Source organism: Thalassophryne amazonica, chromosome 2, assembly GCF_902500255.1.
Source record: "Thalassophryne amazonica chromosome 2, fThaAma1.1, whole genome shotgun sequence".
In the NCBI taxonomy this organism is placed as follows: domain Eukaryota; kingdom Metazoa; phylum Chordata; class Actinopteri; order Batrachoidiformes; family Batrachoididae; genus Thalassophryne; species Thalassophryne amazonica.
The window spans coordinates 135,535,382-135,558,743 of record NC_047104.1 but is presented as its reverse complement, the minus strand read 5'-3'; the positions used below and the strand labels follow the sequence as shown (position 1 = coordinate 135,558,743).

The 23,362-nt window shown below is 44.9% G+C and overlaps 1 protein-coding gene across 1 annotated transcript in view; it reads left to right on the top strand.

The window, feature by feature from the left end:
* The window catches only part of slc12a1 (solute carrier family 12 member 1), a 98,587-nt gene that overhangs the window by 61,335 nt on the left and 13,890 nt on the right, over positions 1-23,362 (top strand). Inside the window, exons 19-25 of the mRNA XM_034194196.1 lie at positions 5,879-5,961; positions 18,872-18,997; positions 19,958-20,086; positions 20,416-20,527; positions 21,379-21,465; positions 21,579-21,714; positions 21,876-21,943. Of these exons, the coding sequence (XP_034050087.1) occupies positions 5,879-5,961; positions 18,872-18,997; positions 19,958-20,086; positions 20,416-20,527; positions 21,379-21,465; positions 21,579-21,714; positions 21,876-21,943 (741 nt within the window). The remainder of the gene's footprint in view (positions 1-5,878; positions 5,962-18,871; positions 18,998-19,957; positions 20,087-20,415; positions 20,528-21,378; positions 21,466-21,578; positions 21,715-21,875; positions 21,944-23,362) is intronic.

Here is a 23,362-nt window from a genome sequence, read left to right as displayed (position 1 = left end):
TCTGTGTTTTTAGGAATCCACTAGCTTAGCGTAGCTACTAGCTCTTAGCCGGTTTAGCATGGCAGCTTCTCCTGTCTCTCCTGCACTTTTCTGCTCTGGGTGTGAAATGTTTAGTTATTCCTCGGCCACCTTTAGCAGTAATGGTACTTGTAATAAGTGTAGCTTATTCGTAGCTTTGGAGGCCAGGCTGGGCGAATTGGAGACTCGGCTCCGCACCTTGGAAAATTCTACAGCTAGCCAGGCCCCTGTAGTCGGTGCGGACCAAGGTAGCTTAGCCGCCATTAGTTTCCCTCTGGCAGATCCAGAGCAGCCGGGAAAGCAGGCCGACTGGGTGACTGTGAGGAGGAAGCGTAGCACTAAACAGAAGCCCCGTGTACACCACCAACCCGTTCACATCTCTAACCGTTTTTCCCCACTCGACGACACACCCGCCGAGGATCAAACTCTGGTTATTGGCGACTCTGTTTTGAGAAATGTGAAGTTAGCGACACCAGCAACCATAGTCAAATGTCTTCTGGGGGCCAGAGCAGGCAACATTAAAGGAAATTTGAAACTGCTGGCTAAGGCTAAGCGTAAATTTGGTAAGATTGTAATTCACGTCGGCAGTAATGACACCCGGTTACGCCAATCGGAGGTCACTAAAATTAACATTGAATCGGTGTGTAACTTTGCAAAAACAATGTCGGACTCTGTAGTTTTCTCTGGGCCCCTCCCCAATCGGACCGGGAGTGACATGTTTAGCCGCATGTTCTCCCTGAATTGCTGGCTGTCTGAGTGGTGTCCAAAAAATGAGGTGGGCTTCATAGATAATCGGCAAAGCTTCTGGGGAAAACCTGGTCTTGTTAGGAGAGACGGCATCCATCCCACTTTGGATGGAGCAGCTCTCATTTCTAGAAATCTGGCCAATTTTCTTAAATGCTCCAAACCGTGGCTATCCAGGGTTGGGACCAGGAAGCAGAGTTGTACTCTTACACAACTCTCTGCAGCTTCTCTCCCCCTGCCATCCCCTCATTACCCCATCCCCATAGAGACGGTGCCTGCTCCCAGACCACCAATAACCAGCAAAAAACTATTTAAGCATAAAAATTCAAAAAGAAAAAATAATATAGCACCTTCAACTGCAGCACAGACTAAAACAGTTAAATGTGGTCTATTAAACATTAGGTCTCTCTCTTCTAAGTCCCTGTTAGTAAATGATATAATAATTGATCAACATATTGATTTATTCTGCCTTACAGAAACCTGGTTACAGCAGGATGAATATGTTAGTTTAAATGAGTCAACACCCCTGAGTCACACTAACTGCCAGAATGCTCGTAGCACGGGCCGAGGCGGAGGATTAGCAGCAATCTTCCATTCCAGCTTATTAATTAATCAAAAACCCAGACAGAGCTTTAATTCATTTGAAAGCTTGACTCTTAGTCTTGTCCATCCAAATTAGAAGTCCCAAAAACCAGTTTTATTTGTTATAATCTATCGTCCACCTGGTCGTTACTGTGAGTTTCTCGGTGAATTTTCAGTCCTTTTGTCTGACTTAGTGCTTAGCTCAGATAAGATAATTATAGTGGGTGATTTTAACATCCACACAGATGCTGAGAATGACAGCCTCAACACTGCATTTAATCTATTATTAGACTCTATTGGCTTTGCTCAAAAAGTAAATGAGTCCACCCACCACTTTAATCATATCTTAGATCTTGTTCTGACTTATGGTATGGAAATAGAAGACTTAACAGTATTCCCTGAAAACTCCCTGCTGTCTGATCATTTCTTAATAACATTTACATTTACTCTGATGGACTACCCAGCAGTGGGGAATAAGTTTCATTACACTGGAAGTCTTTCAGAAAGCGCTGTAACTAGGTTTAAGGATATGATTCCTTCTTTATGTTCTCTAATGCCATATACCAACACAGTGCAGAGTAGCTACCTAAACTCTGTAAGTGAGATAGAGTATCTCGTCAATAGTTTTACGTCCTCATTGAAGACAACTTTGGATGCTGTAGCTCCTCTGAAAAAGAGAGCTTTAAATCAGAAGTGCCTGACTCCGTGGTATAACTCACAAACTCGCAGCTTAAAGCAGATAACCCGTAAGTTGGAGAAGAAATGGCGTCTCACTAATTTAGAAGATCTTCACTTAGCCTGGAAAAAGAGTCTGTTGCTCTATAAAAAAGCCCTCGGTAAAGCTAGGACATCTTACTACTCATCACTAATTGAAGAAAATAAGAACAACCCCAGGTTTCTTTTCAGTACTGTAGCCATTCTGTCGAGTTATTTTCATTAGTTACTTCCTCCAAACCATCAACATGTCTATTAGACCCCATTCCTACCAGGCTGCTCAAGGAAGCCCTACCATTATTTAATGCTTCGATCTTAAATATGATCAATCTATCTTTATTAGTTGGCTATGTACCACAGGCTTTTAAGGTGGCAGCAATTAAACCATTACTTAAAAAGCCATCACTTGACCCAGCTATCTTAGCTAATTATAGGTCAATCTCCAACCTTCCTTTTCTCTCAAACATTCTTGAAAGGGTAGTTGTAAAACAGCTAACTGATCATCTGCAGAGGAATGGTCTATTTGAAGAGTTTCAGTCAGGTTTTAGAATTCATCATAGTACAGAAACAGCATTAGTGAAGGTTACAAATGATCTTCTTATGGCCTCAGACAGTGGACTCATCTCTGTGCTTGTTCTGTTAGACCTCAGTGCTGCTTTTGATACTGTTGACCATAAAATTTTATTACAGAGATTTGAGCATGCCATAGGTATTAAAGGCACTGTGCTGCAGTGGTTTGAATCATATTTATCTAATAGATTACAATTTGTTCATGTAAATGGGGAACCTTCTTCACAGACTAAGGTTCCACAAGGTTCTGTGCTAGGACCAATTTTATTCACTTTATACATGCTTCCCTTAGGCAGTATTATTAGACGGCATTGCTTAAATTTTCATTGTTACGCAGATGATACCCAGCTTTATCTATCCATGAAGCCAGAGGGGACACACCAATTAGCTAAACTGTAGGATTGTCTTACAGACATAAAGACATGGATGACCTCTAATTTCCTGCTTTTAAACTCAGATAAAACTGAAGTTATTGTACTTGGCCCCACAAATCTTAGAAACATGGTGTCTAACCAGATCCTTACTCTGGATGGCATTACCCTGACCTCTAGTAATACTGTGAGAAATCTTGGAGTCATTTTTGATCAGGATATGTCATTCAATGTGCATATTAAACAAATATGTAGGACTGCTTTTTTGCATTTACGCAATATCTCTAAAATTAGAAAGGTCTTGTCTCAGAGTAACGCTGAAAAACTAATTCATGCATTTATTTCCTCTAGGCTGGACTATTGTAATTCATTATTATCAGGTTGTCCTAAAAGTTCCCTGAAAAGCCTTCAGTTAATTCAAAATGCTGCAGCTAGAGTACTAACGGGGACTAGAAGGAGAGAGCATATCTCACCCATATTGGCCTCTCTTCATTGGCTTCCTGTTAATTCTAGAATAGAATTTAAAATTCTTCTTCTTACTTATAAGGTTTTGAATAATCAGGTCCCATCTTATCTTAGGGACCTCATAGTACCATATCACCCCAATAGAGCGCTTCGCTCTCAGACTGCAGGCTTACTTGTAGTTCCTAGGGTTTGTAAGAGTAGAATGGGAGGCAGAGCCTTCAGCTTTCAGGCTCCTCTCCTGTGGAACCAGCTCCCAATTCAGATCAGGGAGACAGACACCCTCTCTACTTTTAAGATTAGGCTTAAAACTTTACTTTTTGCTAAAGCTTATAGTTAAGGCTGGATCAGGTGACCCTGAACCATCCCTTAGTTATGCTGCTATAGACTTAGACTGCTGGGGGGGTTCCCATGATGCACTGAGTGTTTCTTTCTCTTTTTGCTCTGTATGCACCACTCTGCATTTAATCATTAGTGATTGATCTCTGCTTTCTTCCACAGCATGTCTTTTTCCCGATTCTCTCCCCTCAGCCCCAACCAGTCCCAGCAGAAGACTGCCCCTCCCTGAGCCTGGTTCTGCTGGAGGTTTCTTCCTGTTAAAAGGGAGTTTTTCCTTCCCACTGTCGCCAAGTGCTTGCTCACAGGGGGTCGTTTTGACCGTTGGGGTTTTTACGTAATTATTGTATGGCCTTGCCTTACAATATAAAGCGCCTTCGGGCAACTGTTTGTTGTGATTTGGCGTTATATAAATAAAATTGATTGATTGATTGATTAACCCTCTGGGGTCTGAGGGCATTTTTTGGACAGTTCACTCGCCTGGCATAAATGTTTTATTATTGCTGTTAACAGCTCTCCCTGCATCCCACAATCAAGTTTTATGTCTCTTTTTTCAGGACAACCTGTGCTTTCAGAATATAAATGTTTTTGTTGTGTTTTATGTGTAATCAAGATTTACAATCAGAAATAGGCAAGGAAAAAATAAAGCGAAAAAAAGTTTTCCACACATTTATTCAAAACACACAGCAAACTATAATAAACAACTGTTTTGGCACTTTATAAAGGTAATTTGAGGTCTTGTGTGAAAGACTGTACAACAAAAAGGTTCAAACAATAAACACAAATGCACATTTTGAACTATATATACAAAATGGTCTATGCGTTTTGTTATTTTGATATGGTAAACAGTGCTTTACGCTGAGAAAGCAACAGAGTTATCCAGTAACATTCACATGCAAACTACTGGAGTAATCCTGATAGTTACACACTCTTTGTTTGAGCATGTGAGATTGTCATCAGAGGCTCTCCATCTGCTCTGTCTGCTTTCACTTTCGCTGTGCGTAATGGTGCAGGGCGCATTGGCATAGTATGTACTCATTGGAGCACCCAGGGGGCTATTCAAACGGACCAACTAGTAGCATATCACTCCTGAAAACGATCTTTGGCTTTTCACGTGAGGTAAATCTGCCCTACAATTGAATTTTGGAAAACCATGTGATGGTGAACCAATTCCGATTGGACACTCACATTGCACACTTCATCACACAGCTTCTATGAGGAGTACAAAGATGGCCGATGGCTGGTTCGAAAGCCCGCAGAGTTAACTATCTCATATCATTAAAAAGTTATTTATAATTTAGTAAAGCTTGGTCTTAGCCATCGTCTTAGCCATCGTATACGACGGCGTTGGCCCCAGAGGGTTAAGAAATACAAACAGTATGCACTACAGTATGTGATAAAACTGTCTAGAATAAGCAGTCCTCAAAAATGGACTAAATGAGAGAAGGAGACACACGAGGGAAGCCACCAAGACAACAACTATGAAGTAGTTATATGCTTCTGTGGCTGTAATAAACTATGAGGATAGTGTATAACTGCTGTTGCATCAGCAACTGTACGGCATCTTCACAGAGAAGAATTTTCATAAAAAATTAAATTATAGTTTGTCAAAAGGCACATGGAATCAATCTGAGCAATCAGTGACTTAAATGTGTCCCTTAATAGTCGAGAGAAAACTGGCTGTAAAAACTCTTCATTTGTATTCACAATAACTATTATTGGTTTGTCCAATTACTCTTTGTCAACTGTAATTAATATGGAATTGGAGCGAGTGTGCATAAAAATGGCTGTAATTTCTAAATGGTGAATGTGATATTTTTGTTAAATATTTTGAATTAAGGCTAAAATTCTACACTTCAAGCACATCTTGTGTTTCATTTTAGCTCATTGTAATGGTGTACAGAGGCCATATTATTTGTCCAAATACTTATCGAGCCAGTTGTCTAGAAAACTAGAATAACAATAAGAAGAACAAAGAAAGAAAGAAAAATGCCAGAGATCTGGCAGTAATAATGTATCCAGTATTCAAACAGATATTTATGTTGTATTGATCTTTTCATTTCTTTGTTTGCTTTTCACAGTGATGCATTTGATTTTGAGTATGGCACAGTGATGCTGAGGATGGAGCCGGGGCTTGATGTGGGACACCTTGTAGAGGAAGAAGGTCTGGAAAAAACTATGAAAATCTTTTTTTTCTTCTTGTTTGTTTTCTTTTTTTTTTTTTACCTGTGATGTATAACTTGAAAATAACTGCTGCTGTTCTGCAACTTGTATTTCCGAAACCCATACAACCTGACTACAATTAGACGGCACTGATAACCCAAAATACTTTGTTCTGTAGATTAGAAAAGGTTTACGAAGGTCAGGTAGTTATGAGATAAGATGCTATAACTACCAGATTACAAGCATGCCTCTGCAGAAACATTGACAACAACACTAAAATAAAAACATCATAACCATGCATGAGATGTCATGATGTGGAAAAATCACGCTGCATCAGAAACCTGTAGTAATCCATTGATCCCGACTTTTACTGTCTTTTATTTCATTGCACACAGAAATTAAATTTTTGTTTGTTTGTTTGTTTTTGTTTTCTTTGTCAATACTTTACACTTTTGTAGTGGCAGTGATGCAGAAAAGTACATTGAGATTTTAGATTTCGATTGATTGATTGATTTGGATCAATCTTGGTGGAAATGACTGAAAATCAGCAAAGAATAAAATTATTTAATTTTAAATAAAATTGGTCTTAAGTCAGCGTCACAGACTGAAGAGTCTGTGACCAAGTGGTTATGTACGAGGGCTTTCCATAAAGTATAGGTCCTTTTTATTTTTTTCAAAAACTATATGGATTTCATTCATATGTTTTTACGTCAGACATGCTTGAACCCTCGTGCGCATGCGTGAGTTTTTCCACGCCTGTCGGTGACGTCATTCGCCTGTGAGCACTCCTTGTGGGAGGAGTCGTCCAGCCCCTCGTCGGAATTCCTTTGTCTGAGAAGTTGCTGAGAGACTGGCGCTTTGTTTGATCAAAATTTTTTCTAAACCTGTGAGACACATCGAAGTGGACACGGTTCGAAAAATTAAGCTGGTTTTCAGTGAAAATTTTAACGGCTGATGAGAGATTTTGAGGTGACACTGTCGCTTTAAGGACTTCCCACGGTGCGAGACGTCGCGCAGCGCTCTCAGGCGGCGTCATCAGCCTGTTTCAAGCTGAAAACCTCCACATTTCAGGCTCTATTGATCCAGGACGTCGTGAGAGAACAGAGAAGTTTCAGAAGAAGTCGGTTTCAGCATTTTATCCGGATATTCCACTATTAAAGGAGATTTTTTTTTAATGAAAGACGTGCGGAAAAATAAAAAGGACCTATACTTTTTTAGACCTCGTATACGGGATTTTTAGCATGGCTATTTCAAGGAAGTCCTTAAAGATATACTGTGGTTTCTATGACACAATAACATGAAGTCATATACAGTAGTGTTCAGAATAATAGTAGTGCTATGTGACTAAAAAGATTAATGCAAGTTTTGAGTATATTTCTTAATGTTACATGGGAAACAAGGCACCAGTAGATTCAGTAGATTCTCACAAATCCAACAAGACCAAGCATTCATGATATGCACACTCTTAAGGCTATGAAATTGGACTATTAGTAAAAAAAAAAAAGTAGAAAAGGGGGTGTTCACAATAATAGTAGCATCTGCTGTTGAGGCTACAAACTCAAAACTATTATGTTCAAACTGCTTTTTAGCAATCCTGTGAAACACGAAACTAGTATTTAGTTATATAACCACAGTTTTTCATGATTTCTTCACATCTGCGAGGCATGGAGTCAACCAACTTGTGGCACCTTTCAGCTGTTATTCCACTCCAAGATTCTTTAACAACATTCCACAATTCATTCACATTTCTTGGTTTTGCTTCAGAAACAGCTTTTTTGATGTCACCCCACAAGTTCTCAATTGGATTTAGGTCCGGGGATTGGGCAGGCCACTCCAAAACATTAATTTTGTTGGTTTGGAACCAAGATTTTGCTCAGTTACTAGTGTGCTTGGGGTCATTGTCTTGTTGAAACACCCATTTCAAGGGCATGTCCTCTTCAGCATAAGGCAACATGACCTCTTCAAGTATTTTGACATATCCAAACTGATCCATGATACCTGGTATGCGATATATAGGCCCAACACCATAGTAGGAGAAACATGCCCATATCATGATGCTTGCACCACCATGCTTCACTGTCCTCACTGTGAACTGTGGCTTGAATTCAGAGTTTGGGGGTCATCTCACAAGCTGTCTGCAGCCCTTGGACACAAAAAATAACAATTTTACTCTCATCAGTCCACAAAATATTCCTCCATTTCTCTTTAGGCCAGTTGATATGTTCTTTGGCAAATTTTAACCTCTTCTGCACATGTCTTTTATTTAACAGAGGGACTTTGTGGGGGATTCTTGCAAATAAATTAGCTTCACACAGGTGTCTTCTGTCACAGCACTTACAGGTAACTCCAGACTGTCTTTGATCATCCTGGAGCTAATCAATGGGTGAGCCTTTGCCATTCTGGTTATTCTTCTATCCATTTTGATGGTTGTTTTCCATTTTCTTCCACGTGTCTCTGTTTTTTTCCCGTTTTAAAGTATTGGAGATCATTGTAGATGAACAGCCTATAATTTTTGCACCTGTGTATAAGTTTTCCCCTCTCCAATCAACTTTTTAATCAAACTACGCTGTTCTTCTGAACAATGTCTTGAACATCCCATTTTCCTCAGGCTTTCAAAGAGAAAAGCATGTTCAGCAGGTGCTGGCTTCATCCTTAAATAGGGGACACCTGATTCACACCTGTTTGTTCCACAAAACTGACGAACTCACTGACTGAATGCCACGCTACTATTATTGTGAACACCCCCTTTTCTACTTTTTCTTTTACTAATAGCCCAATTTCATAGCCTTAAGAGTGTGCATATTATGAATGCTTGGTCTTGTTGGATTTGTGAGAATCTACTGAATCTACTGGTACCTTGTTTCCCATGTAACAATAAGAAATATACTCAAAACCTGGATTAATCTTTTTAGTCACATAGCACTACTATTATTCTGAACACTACTGTATGACCAACTGACACTCTTCCTGGATCAGAATAACATTCATGACAGGTTTCAGTCCGGTTTTCGTAGACAACACTCTACGGAAACGGCTCTTTTGAAAGTGTCCAGCGACATTATGATGTCTGCTGATGCTGAGAAATCCACCGTGTTGGTTCTTTTGGATTTGTCCTCTGCCTTTGATACTGTTGACCACCAGGTCCTGCTGAATAGACTGAGGGATCATGTCGGACTGTCTGGGTCAGTTCTTCGGTGGTTTTTTTCATATCTGTCTGGGCGCAGCTTTAGCGTTTTTGCTAACCAGATAAGGTCAGAGTCTGCGGACCTGTTATGTGGAGTCCCTCAGGGTTCTGTATTGGGCCCCATTTTGTTTTTATTGTACTTGATCCCTTTAGGTAGAATCATTCAAAGATTTACTGATGTCTCTTACCAGTTATTTGCAGATGACATCCAGCTTTACTGCTCCTTTAAGCCATCTGAGATTAAGAGGCTTGATTCCCTCCTCCATTGTTTGGCGGAAATTAAACAATGGCTAACGAATAACTTTCATCAGCTTAACGCAGACAAAACAGAGACATTGGTTATTGCCCCTGATGCCCATATTCCAGGTATTCAGCAGTACTTGGGAGACCTGGGCCAGTCTGCTAAATCATGTCTTCGAAACCTGCGTGTCATTTTTGACAAAGACATGTCGTTGGTACAGCATTGTAAACAGCTGACGAGGAATTGCTTCTTTCAATTAAGAAATATCTCTAAGCTCAGGAAAATGGTGTCTCGAAATGATTTAGAGCTTATTATTCATGCTTTTGTGTCAACACGTTTAGACTATTGTAACAGTTTGTTTTCATGTCTAAACAAGAAGGAGTTGCGTCGACTGCAGTTGGTACAGAACTCTGCAACAAGAATTCTGACACAAGCTAACAGAAGGACTCATATTTCCCCAATTTTAAAGGAGCTTCATTGGCTGCCAGTGTCCTTCAGGATCAATTTTAAAATTTTGGTTTTAACTTTTAAAGCTCCACATGGCCAGGCCCCTCCCTATATCTGTGACCTCATCCAGCCTTATGCCCCTGCCAGGGCTTTGAGGTCTGTGGACCAAAATCTGTTGATGGTTCCTCGCACCCATTTTGCAACCAGAGGAGAGCGATCCTTCCAGGCTGTTGCTCCCAGGCTTTGGAATGGTCTCCCACTCTTTCTGCGCTCACTGGACTCTGTCGATACTTTTAAAAGCCAACTTAAGACTTTCTTTTTTACTCAAGCGTTTGCTTAGCTTTTAGGCTGCTCTGTGATCCTATGTTATGTTTTATGTTTTTATGTCTCGGCCATTGTCTGATGTTTTGTGTGATGTACTCTGCTTTTATGTTGTGAAGCACCTTGTGGCTCTTGTCTGTGAAAGGTGCTATATAAATAAAATTTACTTACTTACTTACTTACTTACTTACTATGACCCTCCAATTGCTCACATCACCTTTGAGTTTAGGTGACTCTGAAAGGTCAAACTGTGATCATAACTGTTAGATACTTGTTACCCAAGGATAAAATGGTTCAAATCTGAACACAACATTCCAGAAAGATATACTCAAAGAATGCATAACCGCATACAGTGCGTCTGGAAAGTATTCACAGTGCTTCACTTTTTTTACATTTTGTTATTTTACATCTTTATTCCAAAATGGAGTAAATTAATTTTTTCCCTCAAAATTCTACACACTATTCTTCAAATTTTATATATATATATATATATATATATATATATATATATATATATATATATATATATGTGTGTGTGTGTGTGTGTGTGTGTGTGTGTGTGTGTGTGTGTGTGTGTGGTTGTGTAATTACATGTACAAAAGTAATCACACCCTTTGCTCAGTACTTTGCTGATTAGCCTTTGGCAGCAGTTACAGCCTCAAGTCTTCTTGAATATGATGCCACAAGCTTGGTGCACATATCTTTGGTCAATTTTGTCCATTCCTCTATGCAGCACCTCTCAAGCTCCATCAGGTTGGATGGGGAGTGTCGGTGCACAGCCATTTTCAGATGTCTCCAGAGATGATCATTTGGAATCAGGTCTGGTCTCTCTCTGGCTGGGCCACTCAAGGACATTCACAGAGTTGTCCTGAAGCCACTCCTGTTGTGAAAGTGTAGGAACACGGACCCACAACAGGGGCCGTAAATGAACGGACAATGGAGGAAGTCAAATAACAACACTTTACTGTTGTGAATGAGCACAACAAACACGGCAGGTCACAATAGTATGCAATGAAGTCAATGTACAGAACGTGTCATGTGGGCAGGCTCGAAGATAAGAGACGTCTGTCCAAAGCAGAACCGGAACCACACGATTTCCTCCGCCACCGAACCCCGGGAATACTGGAGCCGCCAAGTCCCGAACTCCCAGGTGGTCACTGCCTCCGCTTGTCGGATCTGGTACTGCTGGCGAGGAACAAAAACAGTTAGATGTAGGTGGGTTTACACCCAGCAACACGTATGGTGGGAAAATCCACCTCCACCTCTCATCAAAAAAAGCTGGTAAATGCAGGAGTATGGTTACTTATCAACAGGTAGGAGAAAAGTCCAACTCGGTCTCCAGCTGCAGGCACTCACTCTGCTGTCAAAAACACAAAGCAACAATATTCTGCTGTCAGAAAGATAAGTCAATCGGCTGAGCTCGTTACCTCCTAAGAATAGCGATATCTCGGCAAAGAGGTGGAGATGTTGTCCTGCTGATATACAGATGAAGATCAGATGATTGGTGACAGCTGTCATAGGTGATGAGTGACAGCTGTCACCCCGGCGGCTCCTGTGAGGCGGCAGCGCCCTCTTGTGCCTGGAGCCCGCACTCCAGGCAGGGTGCCCTCTGGTGGTGGGGGGCCAGCAGTACCTCCTCTTCAGCGGCCCACACAACAGGACCCCCCCCCTCAACGGGCGCCTCCTGGCGCCCGACCAGGCTTATCCAGGCTTATCCGGTAGAAATCGGCCAGGAGGGCCGGGTCCAGGATGAAGCTCCTCTTCACCCAGGAGCGTTCTTCCGGTCCGTACCCCTCCCAGTCCACCAAATACTGGAAGCCCCGGCCCATCCGACAGACATCCAAGAGCCGGCGCACAGTCCAAGCCGGCTCTCCATCGACGATCCGGGCAGGAGGCGTGCCGGTCCAGGAGCACAGAGGGGTGAGGTGTGATGCGGTTTTACACGGGACACATGGAAAACCGGAGGGATCCGCAGTGAGGCCGGAAGCTGAAGCCTTACTGCGGCTGGACTGATGACCTTGAGTATCTTGAAGGGACCGATGTAACGGTCCTGCAGTTTAGGGGAGTCCACTTGGAGGGGAATGTCCTTTGTTGATAACCACACCTCCTGCCCTGGCTGGTAGGCAGGGGCCGGGGACCGCCGGCGGTCTGCATGGGCTTTTGCCCTCGTCCGGGCCTTCAGCAAGGCAGAACGGGCGGCGCGCCACACCCGACGGCACTTCCGCAGGTGGGCCTGGACCGAGGGCACACCGACCTCTCCCTCCACCACCGGAAACAACGGGGGCTGGTACCCCAGACACACCTCAAAAGGGGAGAGGCCGGTGGCAGAAGACACCTGGCTGTTATGGGCGTACTCGATCCAGGCCAAATGGGTACTCCAGGCCGCCGGGTGCGCTGCCGTCACGCAGTGCAGGGCCTGTTCCAATTCCTGATTGGCCCGTTCTGCCTGCCCGTTGGTCTGAGGGTGGTACCCGGACGAGAGACTCACTGTGGCCCCCAGTTCCCGGCAGAAGCTCCTCCAGACCTGTGAGGAGAACTGGGGGCCGCGATCGGAGACGATGTCTGTTGGAATCCCATGCAGCCGGACGACGTGGTGAACCAGGAGGTCTGCTGTCTCCTGGGCCGTCGGGAGCTTCGGGAGGGCCACGAAGTGGGCCGCCTTGGAGAACCGGTCCACTATCGTGAGGATGGTGGTGTTGCCCTGGGACGGCGGGAGGCCCGTGACAAAATCCAGGCTGATGTGGGACCAGGGGCGATGAGGCACAGGCAGCGGCTGGAGCAGTCCTGGTGCCCTGCGGTGGTCGGCCTTGCCCCTGGCGCAGGTGGTGCAGGCCTGCATATAATCCCGGACGTCGGCCTCCAGGGACGCCCACCAGAAGCGCTGCCGGACAACTGCCACAGTTCTCCGCACCCCCGGATGACAGGAGAACTTGGAGCTGTGACAGAAGTCCAAGACTGCAGCCCTGGCTTCTGGTGGGACGTAAAGTTTGTTCTTCGGCCCGGTTCCGGGGTCCGGGCTCCGTGCCAGGGCCTGCCGGATGGTCTTCTCCACGTCCCAGGTGAGGGTGGCCACGATAGCGGACTCCGGGATGATAGGTTCCGGTGGATCCGAAAACCCAGTTTTGACTTCGTCTTCATGCACCCGGGACAAGGCATCCGAACTCTGGTTTTTGGTCCCGGGGCGGTAGGTGATCCGGAAGTCAAAACGGCCGAAGAACAGTGACCAGCGGGCTTGCCTGGGGTTCAGCCGCTTGGCGGTCCTGATATACTCCAGGTTCCGGTGGTCAGTGAAAACTGTGAATGGCACGGACGTTCCCTCCAACAGATGTCTCCACTCTTCAAGAGCCTCTTTCACCGCAAGGAGTTCTCGATTGCCGACGTCATAGTTCCGTTCTGCCGGGGTCAACCTGCGGGAAAAGTAGGCACACGGGTGAAGAACCTTATCAGTCTCTCCGCTCTGGGAAAGCACAGCTCCTATCCCAGAGTCCGAGGCGTCCACTTCAACCACAAACTGGCGACTAGGATCGGGCTGCACCAGAACGGGTGCAAACGAGAAGCGCCGTTTCAACTCCTTGAACGCGGCATTGCACCGATCCGACCAGGTGAAGGGGACTTTTGGAGAGGTCAGGGCTGTCAGGGGGCTAACTAACTGACTGTAGCCCTTAATGAACCTCCTGTAAAAATTTGCAAAGCCGAGGAACTGTTGCAGCTTCCTACGGCTTGTTGGTTGGGGCCAGTCTCTCACCGCCGCAACCTTGGCCGGATCAGGAGCGACGGAGTTGGGGGAGATGATAAACCCCAGGAAGGACAAAGAAGTGCGGTGAAACTCACACTTCTCGCCCTTCACAAACAGCCGGTTCTCCAACAACCGCTGCAGGACCTGACGTACATGCCGGACATGGGTCTCAGGATCCGGAGAAAAGATGAGTATATCGTCCAGATATACAAAGACGAATCGGTGCAGGAAATCCCGCAAGACATCATTAACTAATGCTTGGAACGTCGCGGGGGCGTTTGTAAGGCCGAACGGCATGACCAGGTACTCAAAGTGACCTAATGGGGTGTTGAATGCCGTCTTCCACTCGTCTCCCTTCTGGATCCGAACCAGGTGATACGCATTTCTAAGATCCAGCTTAGTGAATATTTGGGCTCCATGCAGGGGCGTGAACACTGAATCCAACAAGGGCAACGGGTATCGGTTACGAACCGTGATTTCGTTCAGTCCCCTGTAATCAATGCATGGACGGAGCCCGCCATCTTTTTTTCCCACAAAAAAGAAACCTGCACCCATCGGGGAGGTGGAATTCCGGATCAACCCGGCAGCTAAAGAGTCCCTGATGTAGGTCTCCATTGATTCGCGCTCAGGTCATGAGAGGTTGTACAGCCTGCTGGACGGGAACTCAACGCCTGGAACCAAATCAATGGCACAATCGTACGGACGGTGCGGGGGAAGGGTGAGCACCAGATCCTTACTGAACACATCCATAAGGTCATGGTACTCCACCGGCACCGTCGCTAGATTGGGCGGGACTCTGACCTCCTCCCTAGCCTGGGAACCGGGAGGAACCGAGGAACCTAAACATACCCGATGGCAGGTTTCGCTCCACTGAACCACTACCCCGGACGGCCAATCGATCCGGGGATTGTGTTTTAACATCCAGGGGAACCCGAGAATCACGCGGGAGGTGGAAGGAGTCACAAAAAACTCGATCTCCTCCCGGTGGTTTCCTGACACCACCAGAGTTACTGGTGGTGTCTTGTGTGTGATTAGAGGGAGTAGGGAGCCATCTAGTGCCCGCACCTGCACTGGCGAAGTAAGCGCCACTAGAGGGAGCCCTGCCTCCCTGGCCCATCTGCTGTCTAGCAGATTCCCTTCAGAGCCCGTGTCCACCAGTGCTGGGGCCTGAAGGGTTAAATCCCCATAAAGGATCGTAACTGGGAGTCGTGTGGCAATATGGGTATGTCCCACGTGAATGTCTTGGCCCACCCTTAGCCCAGTTTCTAGGGGCGGGCGTTGGTGTTTAACCGCTCGGGGCAGTCTCTCACTTGATGCTCTATCGAGCCACAAACAAAGCACGCTCCGCGGACCAGCCTCCTTTGTCTATCTGGTGGCCTAAATGTGGCCCTGCTCGTGTCCATAGCTTCGTCAGCAGGGGGAGCTGTAACCACACGGAGCGTAGAGGCCGTGGAGCGTGGGGAGGGCGGAACTCGGTCGGAACCGGAAGGAGGAGGGACGGCGCGTGCCCGGCCACGCCCTTCGTCTCGTTCCCGACGGCGTTCTTCTAGCCGATTGTCTAGCCGTATAACGAGATCGATAAGCCCGTCTAAATCCCGCGGTTCGTCCTTAGCCACCAGGTGCTCCTTCAGGACCAACGACAGTCCGTTTACGAAGGCGGCACGGAGGGCAGTGCTATTCCAGCCGGACCTCGCAGCCGCGATGCGGAAGTCGACTGCATAAGCAGCTGCGCTCCGGCGCCCCTGTCTCATTGACAGCAGCACGGCTGAAGCGGTCTCTCCTCTATTTGGGTGATCGAACACTGTTCTGAACTCCCTCACAAACCCATCGTATGTCAGAAGGAGCCGTGAATTTTGTTCCCAGAGCGCTGTAGCCCAAGCGTGTGCCTCACCGCGAAGCAGATTAATCACATAAGCTATCTTACTAGCATCAGTCGCGTACATGACGGGACGTTGTGCGAAGACGAGCGAACACTGCATAAGAAAGTCAGCGCACGTCTCCACACAACCCCCGTACGGCTCTGGAGGGCTTATGTATGCTTCAGGGGAAGGTGGGAGGGGTCGTTGAACGACCTGTGGAACGTCACTGTTGCGCACAGGATCGACAGGAGGGGGAGCCGCAGCAGCGCCCTGGGGGCGCGCTTCCACCTGCGCGGCGAGAGCCTCCACCCTGCGGTTAAGGAGGACATTCTGCTCGGTCATTAGATCCAACCGAGCAGTAAAAGCGGTGAGGATTCGCTGCAACTCACCGATCATGCCTCCTGCAGACGCCTGTGCGCCCTGCTCTTCCATTGGCTGTTCAACAGCCGGGTGACGCCCCTCGGGGTCCATGACGCTGGCCGAGATATCCTGTTGTGAAAGTGTAGGAACACGGACCCACAACAGGGGGCGTAAATGAACGGACAATGGAGGAAGTCAAATAACAACACTTTACTGTTGTGAATGAGCACAACAAACACGGCAGGTCACAATAGTATGCAATGAAGTCAATGTACAGAACGTGTCATGTGGGCAGGCTCGAAGATAAGAGACGTCTGTCCAAAGCAGAACCGGAACCACACGATTTCCTCCGCCACCGAACCCCGGGAATACTGGAGCCGCCAAGTCCCGAACTCCCAGGTGGTCACTGCCTCCGCTTGTCGGATCTGGTACTGCTGGCGAGGAACAAAAACAGTTAGATGTAGGTGGGTTTACACCCAGCAACACGTATGGTGGGAAAATCCACCTCCACCTCTCATCAAAAAAAGCTGGTAAATGCAGGAGTATGGTTACTTATCAACAGGTAGGAGAAAAGTCCAACTCGGTCTCCAGCTGCAAGCACTCACTCTGCTGTCAAAAACACAAAGCAACAATATTCTGCTGTCAGAAAGATAAGTCAATCGGCTGAGCTCGTTACCTCCTAAGAATAGCGATATCTCGGCAAAGAGGTGGAGATGTTGTCCTGCTGATATACAGATGAAGATCAGATGATTGGTGACAGCTGTCATAGGTGATGAGTGACAGCTGTCACCCCGGCGGCTCCTGTGAGGCGGCAGCGCCCTCTTGTGCCTGGAGCCCGCACTCCAGGCAGGGTGCCCTCTGGTGGTGGTGGGCCAGCAGTACCTCCTCTTCAGCGGCCCACACAACAACTCCTCTGATATCTTGGCTGTGTGCTTAGGGTCATTGTCCTGTTGAGAGATAATCCGTCACCACAGTCTGAGGTTAAGTGTGCTCTGGAGCAGGTTTTCATCCAGGATGTGTCTGTACATTGCTGCATTCATCTTTCCCTCCATCCTGACTCATCTCCCAGTTCCTGCCACTGAAAAATATCCCAACAGCATGATGCTACCACAACCATGCTTCACTGTAGGAATGTGGCCTGGTTTCCTCCAAACATGACGCCTGGCATTCACAGCAAAATGTGCAAACTTGGATGGATTATGGTAAATTAGGAACAGCTGTGGCATTCATGCCAAAGACTTCAATCTTTGTCTCATCAGACCAGATAATTTTTTTTCTCATGGTCTGAGAGTCCTTCAGGTGCCTTTTGGCAAAATCCAGATGGGCTGCCATGTGCCTTTTACTAAGAAGTGGCTTCTGTCTGGCCACTCTACCATACAGGCCTGATTAGTGGATTGCTGCAGAGATGGTTGTCCTTCTGGAAGGTTCTCCTCTCTCCACAGAGGAATGCTGGAGCTCTGACAGAATGACCATCGGGCTCTTGGTCACCTCCCTGAGTAAAGTCCTTCTCTCCCGATCACTCGGAAGATTTCTGGTGGATTCCAACTTCTTACATTTATGGATGATGGAGGCCACTGTGCTCATTGGGAACTTCAAAGCAGCAGAAATGTTTCTGTACCCTTCCTCAGAATTGTGCCTTGAGACAGTCCTGTCTCAGAGATCTACAGACAATTCCTTTGGCTTCATGTTTGGTTTGTGTTCTGACGTGCACTGACAACTGTGGGACCTTATATGTAGACAGGTGTGTACCTTTCCAAATAATGTCCAATCAACTGAATTTACCCCAGGTGGACTCTAATTAAGCTGTAGAAACATTTCAAGGATGATCAGTGGAAACTGGATGCATCTGAGCTCAATTTTGAGCTTCATGGCAAAGGCTGTGAATACTTATGTACATGCGATTTCATAGATTTTTTATTTTTAATACCCCCCCCCCCCACACACACACACACACACAAAAAAACGTTTTCACATTGTCATTATGGGGTATGGTGTGTAGAATTTTGAGTGAAAAAAAATTAATTTCATCCATATTGGAATGAAGCTCTCTCTCACGCACACACACACACGCACCTTCAACCGCTTATCTGAGATAGTGTCACGGGGGGCTGGAGCCTATCCCAGCAGTCATAGGGTGTGAGGCGGGGTACACCTTGGATAGGACGCCAGTCTGTCGCAGAGCCACATATGGACAGACAAACACATTCACACCTGCACACAAACACCTACGGACAATTTAAAGTTTTCAGTTCACCTAACCTGTATGTCTTTGGATGTGGGAAGAAGCCGGAGCACCCAGCTGGAACCTGCGCAAATGCGGGGAGAACATACAACCTCCACACAAAAAGGCCACAGGTGGGAATCGATCCCATGACCTTCTTGCTGTGAGACAACAGTGCCAACCACTAAGCCACTGTACTGCCCTGGAATGAAGCTCTAACATAAAAAATGTGGAAAAAGTGAAGCGCTGTGAATAGTTTCTGGATCCACTGTATCATTACACTGAATTGCAAAAGAATTAATGTCCATGAATTGGTGTCTGGCATGTAAGGTGTGGCTGCTGCACTTTCTGAATGCCTCCTATTATTATAGTTATTATTATGTGAGTATTATTATTATTATTATGTGAGTATTATGTCATGAAACTGACGGTGTTCTAGCTGGATTCATATTGCAATGTCATTTATTGTTACCATCTCCTGTCTGTTGATGTTACACTGTTACAAGCTGTCAAATTGAGTTGACATTGTATTCCACTTTTAGAGGGCATGCTAAAGGCAGCAAAGGAGCAAGAGGAGCTGGAGAAAGAGATGATGCCAAACGGGGGTAAATCAAAAGGACTGTTTCGGAAATCCAGGAACACATCTCAGCAAGTACTCACCACCAGAGGTACCTGCCTTTATTTCAAAATTTAGCCTCATTTCCATATAGCACTGTTTTTCTGGCAGAAAACAGCTTAAAGAGTACCCAGAAATGCTTCATCCCAGCAGTGTGTCAGCTGGGATGAAGCTGGGGATTTGTTTCAATGACAATAATAAACAGTTAATGACTTCCTTATAATGTATGATAACAAAAGCACTCACCCTCTGCAAGAACCAAGCATCTGTCCAACCTGCTATCTCAGATGAATTTCTTTTACTATATATTTTGAGTGACAAATCAGCAAATCAGCATGCAGATGCATATATTCTTTATCATTTTGAGCAACTTAAAAAAGATGCTGGAGCCCAGAAAAGAAAAGAAAAAACACTATATGGACATTGGGCCTTCCTTAACATTCTGGAATATGTTCTCATGATCTGTCAATATTCTACAAAACAGCAAGAAATTATATGAAAAAAATTAAGGTACACTGACTATCTGCCCTTGTGCTGTCCTCCTGATTTCCACGGAGGCACAAAATAAAAGAAAAACAAAGCAATAAACTCCCATCTTTTCCTCAACGATCCCACAGAGATATTACTGAATCAGGCGCTCCCACTAAAGAAGCCTCTCAGTGTAATCCAATAACATGCTCCTGTATGAAGATTGGGTCTAAAGAGCAGCCCTTTATCCTAAACACACACACACACACACACACACACACACACACACACACCACACACACACACAACACACACACACACACACACACACACACACACTACATCTTGGCACCACTGTCGGGTTCATCAGTATGCAATCTGCGTCCTCTTTGGGACATTAGATCTGGAATACGGCTGCTCCTGGGTCGACTCTTAATTGGTTTGTGCTACTTTCACCGTCTAACTCTTCCTCTTCTGTTAATGAATCACCTCCTGCTTTGTCTCCTTCTACTGGTCCTCATTTCTCTTATTTCCCCTCTCTCAGTGTCTGTGTGTGGGCCTCCGCCCCCGCAGGTGGCTAAACTGAATGAGAGGCTGATGGAGGCCAGCACTCAGTTCAAGAAGAAGCAGCCTAAAGGCACCATAGACGTGTGGTGGCTGTTTGACGACGGAGGTGGGTGTTGGTTTTATGCCCTTCTGCAAAATCTGATTTTCTTCGTAAGATTTGAGGATCACATATCTTTTTGTTACACTCAAGGATTAGTTCTGAGTGCTCGTTGAAACCTCGATGTAAGGTTGGACAGGCATCAAACGTCTCCAAGGCTAATGTTTATGGTCTGAGTTAAGAAAGATTTTACAGTGTGATTCTAGGCTCTCGACAGATCGCCTTGTCCTTGAGCCTTTTAGCATGTTTTAGTGGTTTTGCAATAAGGACCATTTTCTCCTCTCTCTCTCTCTCTCTCTCTCTCTCTCTCTCTCTCTCTCTCTCTCTCTCTCTCTCAGGTCTTACCTTGCTGCTGCCCTACATCCTGACCACCAGGAAGAAATGGAAGGAATGTCGACTGAGGGTCTTTATGGCCGGCCAACCAGGACGCAGTGAGCTGGACAAACAGGAGTGAGTGGAAAATGCAAATGAATCATTTTAGACCTTATTGGCTGGAAGTGTGATTTGACAAATGAACTGCCTGCTTATCATGAATGTCATTATTGGACTCATGAATGTCATCACGAGTCCATCATCTCCTCCTCCATCACTGCTGCCTCTGCTAAGGACAAGAGCAGACTGCAGCGTATCATCCACGTAGCAGAGAAGGTGATCGACTGCAATCTGCCATCCCTACAGGACCTGTACACGTCCAAGGCCCTGAGGCGAGCAATGAAGATAGTGGCCAATCCCTTTCACCCAAAAACAGCTTCTTTCCATCCGCAGCTAGACTTAAAAATAATGCCAGAGACCCCCATTTACCCTGCCCCCCCCACTCCCACAAAGTACAGACTGATCATCCTGTACTGTTCATCTGCATGCCTGCACAGCTCCATTCCACCATCCCACTATATCTATCTGACAGTAAACTTACCTTTGCCCATTTGTCTATTGACAGAAATATTTTTCCCCTTTTCTTTTTATTGTTATTTGTGCACCTATTACCAGAGATGGGACAAAGTCACTGTCAAGCCATCAATCTACAAATCCCAAGTCAAGTCTCAAGTCAGCTTGCAAACAATTGATGGTCATTATGACTTGAGACTTGACTTGGGACGTGCTGATTCATGACTTGACAGTGACTTGATGGTGACTTCATCCCACCTCTGCCTATCACTTATTTCTGAAGTATTTTCTTTTATTGTTTATGAACCAATGACACCAGATCAAATTCCTTGTAAGTGAAAAGTCACTTGGCAATAAATTCAATTCTGATTCTGATTACATGACATCAAATCCATTTGTGATTCAATGTTTTTCAGGATGAAGTCTCTGTTGAATAACTTCCGAATTGCCTGCAGTGATATCAACGTTATTGATGACATCCATGTGAGACCCAGCTCTGACAGGTAACCCTGACAGCGTGCGCAAAGAGCCCACCTGAATCAAGAGCAAAACAGCACATCATTAATAAGGAATATTTTTGATCAGTCAGTTCACACTGTTATGTGCTTTCCTTCAGCTTGAAGAAGTTAGATGACATGATTGAGCCTTTCCGTCTGAAAGAGGGATCTAAAGACAGCATCCAGGCTGAGGCCATGCGGAAAGCGCATCCCTGGAAAATCACAGACGAACAGCTGAGCACCTTTGAAGAAAAGGTAAAAACAACGACAATGTTCAACGTCCGCTCATCATGTTTATTTCTTTTTTTAATTCAACATCATTTAACATAATAACACAACATAATAATATAATTTAATTCTTTGACTGGAACTCTTTGATTATCATGCCAGATTGTTACAATTCTGCTTCTTTACAGACAAACCTGCAGGTGCGACTGAATGAACTGCTTCAGGAACATTCCAAATCAGCCAACTTGGTTGTCGTGTAAGTACAAACATCAAGGAACAGCAACAACACATTTTCTAGTTTCTCAAGTGAACAGACCACTGGAAGTTGAATATCTTTAGACAAACCATTATTTTCTGATTAACAATGGTTCAGTTGTAAAACAGATAGGGTCACAAGTCGACACAACCCTGCGGAAAGGATTTTGTATAAATGAAGCCGAAACAGACACTTCTTCAATCTCTCTCTACATATGTACGGTTCTGTAGTTACATGTAGCTTCTTCAAATGAGCTTGATTGTCAGTTTCTTTTATTTCTAAAGACTATTTGTGGTGTCCACCAGAAAATCAGTCCAGCTTTTCATTCAAAGTTCCTGCTAACAGCCTCCAGACAGCGCAGTGGATTTGTATTGTGTGTGTGTGCGTGCATGCGGTGTGTGTGTGCAGAGTACAATGGTACCAAATGTATGGAACCAAATTTGCACTCTAAATGGACCCAAACTGCACTCTAAATGCAATGCAACACAAATGGGACGAATAATCCATGTCATATATATATATATATATATATATATATATATATATATATATATATATATATATATATATATATATATATATATATACATACACACACACACACACCAGCAGATGACAACCTACCATCCCTGGTTCTCAAGACCAGGCACCTAAGTGGCTATTTTATTCTTCCTTTTTAGATATTTAGATATACCTTAGTATACTAGCATAGTTCCACCTTAGAAATGAAATATAATATATAAGATATACCTTACTGAATTTTCATGTGACATACAAAGCACCAATCAAATGACAAGGATCCACTCAGCTGTTATATAATGTAGAATAGTACTAAGCTGGCAACTCTGACATTTTTTACAGTATATGTATACATCACTACTTTTTTATGAGTATGATTTGCATGTAATGAGAGAGGCTCATGATAATTAGGACAACGAGTCTTATGTTTGTTAGCCTCTTGCTATATTGCTTGCTATGGATATGCATTGCTTATATATATATATATATATAGAGAGAGAGAGAGAGAGGAGAGAGAGAGAGAGAGAGAGTGAGAGAGAGAGAGAGAGAGAGAGAGGAGAGAGAGAGAGAGAGAGAGAGAGAGAGAGAGAAGATGACCATTTTCGGTCCAAATGAATTAGCAAACATTAGCTGCAAAGAGTCAAACATTAGATATCAAACACACAAAAAGTTACAGTTTGTGCAGAGTGGTGGTTTTTGTTTTTTGGGTGTTGTAGTCGGGGGGAATAGGGAGCAACAGCAAATGTGTATGTGTGTGTGGGGAGGGGGGGGATCACCCAAATGTGCCAAACGAGCTAGAACCGCCTCTGCAGGGAAACATATCAAACCCTGCTACACTAGTGTGATCCATCTATCTGTCATTTGCATTTTACAGGGTACATGACTAAACTTGTTCAAAGT